Source organism: Agelaius phoeniceus, chromosome 9 (genome assembly GCF_051311805.1).
Source record: "Agelaius phoeniceus isolate bAgePho1 chromosome 9, bAgePho1.hap1, whole genome shotgun sequence".
NCBI classification, from domain to species: Eukaryota; Metazoa; Chordata; class Aves; order Passeriformes; family Icteridae; genus Agelaius; species Agelaius phoeniceus.
Window position 1 is genome coordinate 30037591 of NC_135273.1, and position 13021 is coordinate 30050611.

Here is a 13021-nt window from a genome sequence, read left to right on the forward strand (position 1 = left end):
GTAGTGGCTTATAGCTTGCATTCTCATACTGGTATTTTTAGCTGGTAGTAGTTAGCCACTGTTCATATAAAATGTAGTGTTTCAAAACCTGCTAAATAGCATACATAAGCAAAATAAATGGTGTTAAATTAGCATGTCAGAAAACAAATCATTGTAAAATCCTGATTTTGGGAGATTTAGAGATGAAAGATAGTCTGTGTTAATTTTTCTTTATACTGAAGGAAATTTTTATTACTAAAAGAATTAGAAACAAGATGTCTCAATAGCTCAGTAGTTTATGGATTTGGGCAAGTTATATCCACAACACTGAAGTTCCAGTGATATATCTCATACTTTGATGCACCTGCTTTTCAGGTCTTTTGAGATGATGGCTGCCTCTATGTTTCAATTTCTGCAACCCATGAATTCAGATTTCTTGAGCTACTAGTGAAACCTGGTGTCTTTATCACTATGAGCAGGGGGACTGCTACTTAAGCTGTGAAATATTCTGTCCCTCTTCATGAGGTCTCACAAATAGTGTTAATTTGTGAAGTGCTGCTGGTGGTGATAATATGTTTTGAGGGCTGTGTCACAGACATGTTTTATGGAAAATCCTTTTGCTGGGATTTTTTCCTCCTGAGAAGCTGAGAGGCCTCAGGAACAAAATGTAAACAATGATTCTCTGCTGCTGTGGAATGCAACAGGTGCATCTGGGATTGGGCTCATGTGGTTGTTTTTAATTCATGGCCAATCACAGCCCAGCTGTCTGGACTGTCTCGGTCAGTCACAAGCCTTTGTTATCATTCTTCTTCTGTTCTTAGCTAGCCTTCTGATGAAATCCTTTCTTCTATTCTTTTAGTGTAGTTTTAATGTAATATATATCATAAAATAGTAAATCAAGCCTTCTGGAACATGGAGTCAGATCCTCATCTCCTCCCTCGTCCTAAGACCCCTGTGAACACCATCACAGGGCTGTATTTTCTGAATGCCTTCTGGTCACCCTGAGCCTGCTGCCTTTTTGCTGATGGAGTGTTCTTCTCCTGGCCTTGCTCACCCTTCCCCTTATCCCCACTCAGGGCATGGCAGAGGAAGGAGCTGTCTTGCAGCCAGCTGTGGCACACAGCCAGTGTCACTCTGGGGAGCAGCAGTGCTGTCATCCTCCTCCCTGCTGGGCTGCCTGGCATGCTGCAGGGGTCATTCACAGGACAGCAGTCCCTGGGCAGGCTGAGAGGGAACAGGAGTCATTCCCTGTCAGCTTGGATGGGATCAGGGAGAGAGCAGCTGAGAATGTGGGTGCTGCACGCTGCCCAGCGCATTGGGAACGTGTCCAAGGAAGGCAGGCAGGCAGCTCCAGTCAGTGATCCTGCCCCCTGAGGGCTGCAAGTGCCATTGAACAGCAGAGAGTCCCTGGGGCACACAATGTGGGGTTTGTTTACAGCAACTTCCAGAAAAGTACATGCTCAATAACAGAATAGAAAATGGCATTTCATATATGAGGGTCAGCTGATGAGGCTGCATGCTAATAGCTTACTAGAGGCTGAGTAGTCTTGAAAGGAGACTCTTAAATGGGCTATGTTTATTTCAAAGAATTGATTTAGAAACATATTACAACTTGAGTTGGTGTTTGACATTGGTCACTGCTAATGAATGTGGACTCCAAAAACAGTTTAGTGTGTTTTAGGAATGCTATTGAATAATGAAGAAAAACAATTCTTTAAGACTTGCATTTTGTTTAAGACAGCACAGAGACTTCACAGTTCATCTCTCTTCAGTGTTTACCTACATAGAAATTGTAGTGCTGAAGTTATGTGATGTATTTTCTCTATCCCTGGCACTGTAATTGTAAATGTATGTGTCTCTATCTTTTGGGCTGTAATTTAGTTACCAGCCTCTGGGTGAGTGCAGCCTGGTGTGTTCCTTCCTTAGTGACAGGGACTGTTGCTGTAATGGGCCACCAGTGCTAACTGCTCTGCCACCTTCTCCTGAGCAGCATCTTGGGGTGTGTCTGTCTGGGAGAGGTGATGGCTGTTGCCACATCCATGGCATGGGAGTGGAAGCAGGAGATCCTCTTCAGCTCCACCTATAACTTAATTACTCTGCTTTTAGGGCAAACATGTTGCTTTCAAGCTGTAACTCTTTGACCTTTCAAACAAAATATTAAAGCTCTTAAAGCATTATTATTCTAAATGGGAATGTTGCTCTCACATTTCCTGCTGTAAAGGGTATTTAATCTCACATTTCCTGCAGTAGGAAGGAATTTAATATTTTTCAGCCAGACTTTCATCCTGAGCTGATAGTAATCCAGATCTACACAGAATGCTTTGTTTCAGCAAAAAGCAATTAACTGCTGCTTTTGGGCATGGGGGTGGAAGAATCTTCTTAAATCTTAAATGCAGTGTGAGCACAGTGCTATGCACACTCCCACAGAACACCTTGAAATTTGTCCTTCAGTCCATGCAGTGGAGTTCAAGTAGAAATCAATCTTGATTTGGCTAGACTGGATGTTCCCAGGGGTGGGATAGGGACTGGGGCCCTGTAGGGAGTAGCTGCATAGGATTGGAGTCATGTGTGATGGGGACTGCCCAGCAGAGCAGTGCTTGTGCAGCTCCCATTCCTACTGTGACTCCCAGGCATGTGTGCTGCATCTTTATTTGTGTATATATCCTTTCAAACTTCTCAATGTTTTCTGTGTGTAACTTGAGTAAAACTTTCCATCTTGGCAAGTAGTTTTGGAATGAAGGGCCCATTGTATAAATCCCTGCAGTCCTCCCTGAATGAGGCAGTGCTCCACAGGAGCTCCAGCTCAACCGTGCAGTTTGGTTAGGGGCACAATTTTATTTTATGGCACATACTTGACTTTTTTTCCTCCTTTGAAAAACAAAATTCTGTATCCAAAAGCTGCACTGGAAAATAGAGCTGAATGTTCCTAGCTTGGATCTAGTCCTCTATCTACAGTGGAATAAGAAATGTAAGCTTGTAATGTGAATTCTTGGTATGTTGCTTGTTATAATCTTAATTGCATTATTCTATACAATTTCCAAATGTCTTTTTGTAGTGTATCACATGATGAATGAACTTGCTGGGCAGCTGTTAAACAAGTGTGTCTTTCTATACTTCTGCTGCTGGCCAAAACCAGCCTCTGTCACTATTTTAAGTAGACTCTGTTCACTCTTGGTGAGTGGAATTGTGCTGAATATATATGGATTCTGCTGAGAACCAGCTAGGTCCATTTTACATATTCAGTAAAATAGTCCAGTGTTCAGTGACTGAGACTTGAGTCCTGTTCAAGCTCTTTAAGCATTGGACACAGTCTGATGAACACTCCTGTATGTTATAGCAGAGTGATATATTTACTGTAAGCTGTTACTTGTCAAAAGAAGCAGTTCTTTCTGCAGTTCTCATCTCCATGTCCTAGGAGCTGATAAAGGTCTCTGGCATAGCTGGTTCCTGATGTAGTTTACTTGAAATGCTTTTCAGTGCAAGATGTGGAGGAGTGGAAGGGCAGGATTTTTCCTGACTTAGGAGAGACTTTAGGAGACCTGCCTCAAATGAGCCATTTGGGGGAATAGATTTGATTTTGGGATTTTTACAGTCTTTAATACAGACACTGTGCAGTGTTTGTAGTGCATTTTAACTCAAAGGCAAGCTGTACTTAGTTTGTGAGAACTGAGTCATCCTACAAGTATGTAGGAAGAGATAGAAAAGTTAAGGCTTCTACTTCTCTCACAAGAAACCTTTTCCTTCTTGATTGGTGACAATGAATGGTGGGGTAAGAATTATAATAGGTTTGTTGTGCTTGAGTAGAATACTGTCCACTGTCTTAATTTTATATGCTGTACCAATAACTAGTCATCAGAAAATTAATATTAGGTTTCAGCCACTTTTCCCTCTGCCCTTGGATACCCACACAAACTTGAAGAGCTTTAATTCAACTGTCTCTTCACTTTACATGGCTATTTTTAATGTGGACTAATTCAGTGTGCTGGTCTACCAATTGCAAAAACAGTTGTTGTCATGAGAGTGAGAACAAATGGCTGTGGCCAGCAGTGCCAGAATTGCCTTCTACTGGTGCTGTTGCAGAGAAAGGTATATGGAATTGTACCCAGGTTTCTGTTCCTGCTAGCTAACAGGCTGGTCAAATGAAGAATTTTACTTTACAGCAAAGTCTTTAACACTTGCTTGAAGTGGAATTCATGCACAGGCTTGTCAACCTTTTCTGAAATGGTTATTTTCTACCTTATGCCAGAGATGGAAGAATTAAGTGTTATTTTAACATGACTTTGAGTACTTGTTCTCGTGGTCTTATTCTTTTAGTTGCTTATGCAATAAATTAATCTTTAATGCTTTAATAATAACATCATCTGATGTAAGATGAAAGAGCTGCTGGATGAGCTTTCTTTCCAACAGGGAAACTTCCATATGTTCCATATGGAAATAAAGGGAAGACAACTGGAGAAGAAATACTTGCTGTTCATATGTGATGAACTATTCTCCTGTGTACCATTAGGTTTTGGGTTGGTATTATGTCAGTAAAGCTATATTAGTAAAGAGGACCTGCTAGCCTGGAGCCCAGGCAGGACCTCTTTGGTTTGTGGTTTCAAGTTTCTGTCAACTGGAGCTGCTTTTATAGTGCTGCCAGTTTCTCAGTTATTTGAGTTAATGTTACAGAGTGTATTTTTAACACTTTCCTCCTTAACCTTATTCAAATTTGTGGAGGATAAAATATAAAATGGCAGAAAACCATCTTCAACCATACTCCTTCAAGTGGAAGTGTTACTGTCATGCTACCTTGAACTGCCATGTTTGAAGTGAACATTTCTGATGTGTGTTTCTTTTAAACACTTACCCTCGGTCTTTATTTGCTCAGATGAAAGGAGTGAAATGCAGCATTTGAAATTAAGCTGCCAGCTTATGTAACTTTGTCATCTGGGAGCAATGTGGGTAAAAGCAATACCTTTACAAATGTGAAGCAACTGCATGTGTCTGTTCAATGGGTTTTGTTGTGCAGCAAGGAAGCATGGGCTTAAACATCTTAACCCAAGCTGAGCAGCAAAGTTAAACCTCTGCCTGGTTTCCAAAGATATTGTTGTTGTATTTCAGAGCCAAGGTGCAATAACTGAGAAACTGAGAAGTTTCAGTATGCATGATTTGACTACTATACAAGGAGATGAGCCTGTTGGACAGAGAGCTTATCAGACATTGCCAGAAGCTAAAAAGAAAACCAGAGCCTCTACAAGTGAATCTTCAGGTATGTATCTTTTTTTCTTCCCTACCTAAAAGAACAATTCACCCAAAGCAAAAGTGGAAGAGCAGAAATACATTCACCCCATCTCTCAATGGAAAAGGCCTCAAAGAATTCTAGTACACTCAAGCAAAGTAAATGATGACAGTTAAGAAATCCTTCCTGAGTTACTTTCTTCTCACAGCTACTCTCAGTGTAATCCTACTGTATTCATTACTCCTGTCTTTGCCAATTGGCAACAAGAATTTATTACCAAAGTAAAACTTAATTGGAAGTCAAATGTTATGTGATTAAGTGGAGTTTCTGTGACAAATGTACAAGAAGTTAAATGTGAAAACATATGGAAGCTCAGTAAATAGAAGAGAAAATTAATAGAAATTAATTCACCAGGCTTGTAGTAATAGATCAAAATGTAAAATTGTTTATGGTGACAGCAATAATAAAGGCATCAAGTTTTCATAATGGACTGATGCCAATCAGCACTTAAAAGATGATGTGTGGTCACCAATATATGGTTTTGTTCAGAGATACTATTATTTCATTATTATATTACATGTACTGTTATTGTCACTTTGCTCTTGAGCTTGTGATGCTTGAAGGAAGCTTTTGCTGGAAGTCTGGTAACTGCACCTTTTTAAATGGCAAGGCTATGATGTCAAGGAGCTGATATTTCCCACAAAAGAAATAGGTCTGGGCTATTTCTTTTGACCTAAGCCTGTCATTCCTTCTGATCCCTCAGTTTTGGGGAGGAGTAGTGTTTGTGGGGTCCAAGGGCTTCCATGGGTAGTGTGGTAGCCTGTGATGTTTGTAAGGAATAGATGGCCAGCTGAAGGGACCTAGGCTGAATTGCACATTGTTTCCAGAAGGTATCCTGTGCAGGGCAGTGTGAACTGGAGCTGCTGGCTGCAGAGACAGCCAAGAATTCATCAAGAGCTGCACTAGAGATGATGTCACTGCAGCTGTTGTACAGGGTCTGTTCCTCAGTAAGAGAGCATTATCTACCTAGCTGAAATAGCTTGAAAATGCTCTGAATTTAATTTTTAAGTGCTTGAGTTTATATTGTATAAATGATCACTGATTGTGAGATTCAATCTCAAATGTCAAAAAGCTTTCTTACAGCTAGTTGAATTTTGTTAATTGTTTCTGCTCCTGGTCTGATATCTAACATACACCTCTCATGGTTTTTTTTTAATTTTCTGCAGCATTATGAACCTAAAAAAGATCAAAAGTACACATAGATTTAGGGACACTGTGTAGCAATATTCTGCTGTGCTTAGCAGGATCTTATTTTTGGTGGTCTGAGCTGGGAGTTCTCTGCAAATTGTAGAACATGGATCATAGGATGGTGCTGAGTTGGCAGTGAAAAAGGCAATGCTCTGATGGGATGCTGATGCATCACATGTTACAAAGACAGATAAGAAGTATTGGTGTCACTGCAAACTCTGCTAGCCTGAAACAGAAACAGATGTGATTGAAATATTTTGTGTTGAAAAGGATGAATTTAAACTGTACTGGAAGCAGAGATGTATTGCCTCTAAAATGGCAGAAGAGAACGACAGAATGTCTGCCTTAAGTAGCTGTGGAATAGATTGTGATTTTAATTTCCAGGGAAAAAACATGGAGGGAAAAAAATAGCTAAGCCTAAATAAAACATTGGCTTAAGATGAAATGTACACAGATCATTAATAAAGTTTGGTTTGGAGTCTAAAAGGTGTTCCTGAGTGTTACAGCCTGTAGATTCTGGGATAAAAAGAGATTTCTGTGGAGGAAGGAGCCAGAGTGGATTTGGGAGCTTTGTGATAGGTCTGTGATGGGTACTCGGGACTGTTGGACCCCAAGGAGCTTTTCAGGATGTGTTTTTAAGCAGTTTGTGCCCTCTAGTGAGAGACTCAGGTAATAATCTTGGTCCTGGTTTTGCAGGATGTTAACAGCCCTTAACAGTACTTGGGTGTGTTACTGATCTGGAAGGAGCTTTTGGTGTTAAAAATGCAGGAGGATGAGAGCATGAAGAAGGACCCTATGAATGAGTCATGGAATGGTTTGTGTTAGAAGGGACCTTTAAAGGTTTATATAAGTGTAACCTCCCTCTCATGTGGTTGTGTCCAAAAATCTTGAGTACTTCTTGAGATGACCACTAAGGTTTTTGCAGTTCAGCGTAAAGCAGAAGATGTCAACAGACTTGTGGTTTCTGTTTTGGCAACTGAAGAATCACTGCACTTCATACCTGTGGAATGAAGTGGCAGAATGAGAAGTACCAAACTCGTGGCAGAGTCAATGTTTCTGTTTTGAAATGAGCACATCATTAAAAAGGATCAATCACATATGGAAAAGGTGAAAATCACAGCTTTCTTAGAAATCAAAAAGTTACAGCTATTTTTTTTTAATAATTTTTTTAAAGGTTACAAAACTCCACTGGAAAAAAATCCTGGAGATGATAAAACAGATGAAGAGATGGAGGGGACACATTCAGAGGATGAAATGTTTGCTCAGAGAGGCCTTCGAAGAACTCAGAGTATGAAATCTGTGAAAACGATTAAAGGCCGTAAAGAGGCAAGTGTAATCCTGGTTAATTGAGTTTGTTTCTTCAGCCTGTATTGGCATTTTTCATAGTGCAGACATTGATTTTCATTTTTAATCCCGGAGAAGGTGTCAGCAATAACTGGGCTCTGGAATGCTGAATGGGGAAGGAAGTATGTGTAACAATATCTAGGTTTGGGGCTTTTGTAGGGGAAATATGTGAGTGAAATGAACTAAGCAAGGAGAAAGGGAGGGGAGATGAAACAGACTCTGTGCTTGCAATGCTAATTCTGACACCACTGAGCCCAGTTTCAGGAGCTGCTCACCTTGGAGGGGTTATGGATAGCAATATTATCATTTGCATGTTGTGCACACTTAAACATCTCCTGTTCAATAGATAAAGAATATTCAGAATTTTTTAGTTCCCATAGACACACGGCCTGACTCTCTGTGATCTACAAAGAGAAGATTCCTAGTTAGCATTCAATGCACTTTATATGTGCATGCATCACAAAATCTAAAGATACTTCAGGATAAATCTCTGTGGAGTCTCATAGAAGCTTTTAGGTCATTGCAGGAAAACAGATGATACTTATTCTTCTTGCCCAATGCTGTTGAAACTTTGTTATTTAGTCATAGGCAGATTATCTTAGTGAAACTGGGGGCTCCAAAGCTCATTGAAAGACATTTGCAAAATAAGATTAGTGGGTGAATAATATTTCTGCTTGGTGTGACTCAACCCTTTGTTATAATTTTATTTTTCCCCTCAGATACGATATGGATCACTGAAATACAGAGTAAAGAAGAGACCTGCTGTATACTTTTAAGTGTACTGCACAATGCCTGCAAGAGAAACTGCTGTACTATAATAACTTGAATTCAAGTGTTAAAGATCTGTGTACAATTCCTAAAATGAGTCTGTATGAACAGATATGGTAGGACTTGTTGTTGTGAACCCAAGTGATCAGATAAAGTATTACTCTGTTTTTCTAGAATTGTTTAGATTTAAATCTGGACAAGTTACAGCATGAATTTCAGCACTCCTTAAATAGGAGTTAAATGAGGAATAGGCAATACTCTTTGGACAGAGGTATTATACAGATTGAAATAATTGCAACTCCAGTTAAATTAGCAGAAGATTTAAGTATCTAGAGCTTGTGAGAATTGAATCATACTGTCCCCAAGTTTACATTGAAAGATAGATATACTTGAAATATTTTTCTGAACTACAATTCCTGAAAAGGCCTTTGTGTAATTTTTAAATGTACAGTTTAAAGGACAGTGGATGATGGTGGGAAAGAACAAGGAAAGGTAAGGGAGGTAGGAAACATCCTTAACATCATCATCTTGCATCATATTGCCAAGCTTAGCAAACTGGGGGTACATATAGCACTTTATGCAAAACTCTGCAGTTTTGCACACTCTTAATGATTACAACTGCACATGTCATTTTAGTGACTTGCTAGATATGTTACAGTTACATTTTGAATGCCAGCAATTCTTGTATTTTATGATCTTTTAAAAATTTATCTTGATTCCTTAAGTACACTTAGGATGCTGTAGATATTTGCTACTAACAATATTATCAGGTGCCTTTCTATGTATAATAGGGCTGTGTGGGTTTTGTCTCTGTGTGTGGGTTTTGTGGTTTTTTTGGGGGTTTTGGGGTTTTTTTGTTTGTTGGATTGTTTTGTTTGTGTCTGTCTTCCTCCATCTAAAGAGATGTAACCTGATTTAAATCAGTTTTTGGTTAAAATTGTGGTAAGTAAAACTTGTAGCAATTCCAGTGATATGCCTCAGGGATCTGATCAGCCCATGAGCTGTGTGTTCAAGTCATGCTGCCATCAAGGTATGTATGATAGCTTAGTCAGGCCCTGGTTTAGTTTGGTCTACATTGCTTTAAGAACAAATATATTTATATAGATGTACTTCAGAACATGTATGAGTGTATATTTCATACCGTATGTGGATTCTAAAATGGCCTGTGTAGTACTTTCTTTTATTGCTGAAGTTATTACTAAAATATTTGCATATAGATAGCTTCTTCTAAAAGTCTAGTTGATTTAGTCAGTCATTTCATAACCTAGAGTCCCATGGCATATCTGCACAGAGATTAATTTTGAAATGTCTTTCAATATGCAATGACTTGTCAAAATTACTTTTTTAGGTCACCTTTGGTACTATTTTCTGCAGATCTGAGAATTAGGCTGACTCTAGTTTACTGTGTGACTATATTTCTACTGTGGATTCAGGGAGAAGCCACCCACTTTTTGCAGATAGTATTTTATTATGTATCTTTGGGACAGACCTTGTTTACTTCCCTCAAAGAGAAAATGGCAGGGATTCCTCTTATCCTGGGATCTCTGGCTTCAATCCTTAAACCTTTCCCCAGGTATTGACAGTCATCTGCAAGTCTCCAGCAGAGATTTGAAATATATTCCTGAGGTTTGGGCAGCTTTTTTTCTGTTACAGCCCTAGCAATTCACTGCTGGTCTGCAGCATTCAAAGCACTTTTCTGCACGCTTCAGCCAGGCTTTGAATTCTGTGGGTACAAATGCAGCTGGTCTGTGTTGGTGTTGTTCCTCCCTGGCTGTGGGAAGTGTCTCCAAGCCCTGTGCAAAGCTGTGCTCAAATACAACAGCACTTCAGCATCTCTGAGGAACCTCAGTGCTTTAGGGAGAAGTCCCAGCAGGCCACGTGTGATGAAAAGGCTGAAACCTGTAATACTTCACTCAGAAACACAGTTTGATGGCAGTAGACAGGAAGGCTGCTCCCTCCCAGATGAGTACAGTGCAAAAAATCCCATTCCCTAACCAAACCTGTCCCTTGTTATCCAGCTTTTCTAAGGAGCTGTGGGCAAGGAGTGATCACAAAAGCAACCTCCCCCAGAGTGTGGGACTTCTGCCCCAGGAATGTTTGTGCTGCTCCTCTGTTCTCCTGAGGTTTGTCTGTGTATTAGACTCTAAGGAACACTAAGCTCTTGTATTTGCATCTCACCCCTCTCTGAATAGTAGACTAACCTGGGCCTGGCATGGAATCTCTGACTCTTCTTGTAGAGTTGAGCACTTAGTGACACATTTTGCTGTAACTAATCATGCTTGTTTTACCAGCAAGCATGGCAAAAAAAAATTATCATCTTTGTACAAATCATAATCCTGCACGAAGGAGTAGAGTAAGCCATTTTTTCAGAATTAGAGTTCCTGTTACAGGTTCATGTAGATCCTGTTTTGGAGGTTGTTTTTATGTTTTTAACACATTTCTAGGGCTAGAGATCATTGAAGTGTTTCAGGCTCTACCACACTTCTGTCAGGAAGCTGCTCTATGTGTCTCTATGTACCTGAGGCTGTAACTTCTGGCAGGCTTAACTTACTAACTCAGTAGTGATAAAGGCTGAATAAATCCTCCTCTTCCTGGAACTTGCATGGAATTAGGAAAGCTGGCAGTATTATTCATATTCATGACTGTTTGCATATAAATGTACTTCTTTTAGGTAACTGTCTTACATGATCAAACCTTCAATATTTTCCTAGCTGTTTTCTTCAGTCTAATTCAGCTAACTGTAAAAATATTTTCTTGCCAGCCTGATTTTGAATTCATCCTCAAACTGGTTCACTGGATTATCTTCATTTTTTCTTCTTACTGTTGATTGTTAGGGCACAATGACAAGCCTGATGTTTGTCAGGGCACAGTGGCATGATCAGCTCTCATCCCAGTGATACATAGTTCTCTCTCCTTGGTGTATTTAGTTTACTTTGGTTTGGAAACACTACAGTCTTTTAACTTTGCTTACAGGGAATTTTCAAACTTGTTTTGCCTTAGCAACTGCAGAAGTCACCTGTCTAGCTCTTGCCAGGAAACCTCTTGAAAAAAATGTTAAAAATCGATGTGTAGCACTCTTTTTGGATTTGGAATGTAAAATGTAGTTGATGTCAAATTATCTAATCTTCTGAACAAAGTGTTTCCTGAGAACTGACTGCCACCAACAGGACTGCTAATTTGACTGTAGTAAAGCAAAGACTTGGGGTTTAAAAATGCTTTAAAAGAGAATATATATTTCTGTTTAAATCATATCAAGGTTTCAAGCCTTTCCAAAATATATCTGAACTGACTCAGCTTTCTTAGCAAGAGTCTACTGTGCTTGTTAAAATACCCAGTCTGAGATGAGGATTAAATTGGTGGCCTCAGCTGCAAGTGAGCTTAGGTTGGACTTTGATTGTAATGTAATTGCCAATATTAGCAATGTAATTGCTAATTCCTTTGGTGTGTATAAGTAACTGAATAACATCCAACAAACATTTTGCAAACTGCAATGAATTTTAAAATAGAAAATAACTTGGTAAAAGAGAATGGTGAAGAAAATGCTGGACACATTCAATGTGCTGTTCATGACAAAAATGTGTTTTATTTTTGGTGTTGCTTTTATTAATGGGAAGTTGGTATTTTTAAGTATTTTTTCTACAAAAATGTATGTGCAAAGGCAATACTTTAACATTTTTCAAGAACTTGTATTTTTAAATGCTACAAACCAGAGAATATACATTTGGACTGAAGATAGTAGCTTTAAAAAAATGCAATGTAAGCTTTAATTTTTATATTGTAATAATAACTTGCTGTCAACTTGTTTACATATTTGTAGGATGGGAACTTCATTATGCATTGACTTATCTTGATGCTGTCTTTAATAAATGCTGCTTTGAGCAAGATGCAGTGGATATTTTATTACCTGAATTACTATTAACAAACTAGTCACTGTGTAATCTGTATTCTGTTACTTATTGTAATGGTTCAGGCACCAAAAACAACCTGAAAACAAGCTGAACTTTGGAGAGGCTTGAAAAACTCTTCAAAGTATGACTAAACTGCCCTTGAGGTTCTGCCATGAAGTCTGAAGCTAATTTAGGTTGAAATGAAATGTACCCTGCTAAAGGTTTCTGTGTTTCTGAGTTAAAGGCAATTTGAACATACCTGGTTTGATTAGATGTATTGTTCAGAGTAAATGAAAATTGGGATGTTCAGTGTCCCAAAAGAGTGTAACTTGCTGGGGAACTGCTGGACATCAAACTGATGTTGTGTTGCATTCCCTAGTCAGAGTTTTTCTGATAATCCAGAGGAGGAGATGCATAGATGAATTTGGCCCTTTCCTTTTTCAAACCTCCTTTTGAGTCATCTGTTAACACCCCTACCAAAACCCAAGCAAGATCCTCAGTAACCACATTTTTCTGGGTCTTGTTTGCAAGGCTTCCTGGCTTACTTCCTCAAATAAAAGAATTTCTTGATATGGCT

The 13021-nt window shown here is 39.2% G+C and overlaps 1 protein-coding gene across 1 annotated transcript in view; it reads left to right on the forward strand.

Moving 5' to 3' along the window:
* REEP3 (receptor accessory protein 3) overlaps positions 1–12441 on the forward strand; it is a 37617-nt gene extending 25176 nt beyond the window's left edge. The window contains exons 6-8 of the mRNA XM_054637746.2: positions 5080–5227; positions 7620–7771; positions 8509–12441. Of these exons, the coding sequence (XP_054493721.2) occupies positions 5080–5227; positions 7620–7771; positions 8509–8565 (357 nt within the window). The 3' untranslated portion in view covers positions 8566–12441. The remainder of the gene's footprint in view (positions 1–5079; positions 5228–7619; positions 7772–8508) is intronic.
* The last annotated feature ends 580 nt before the right edge of the window (positions 12442–13021 follow it).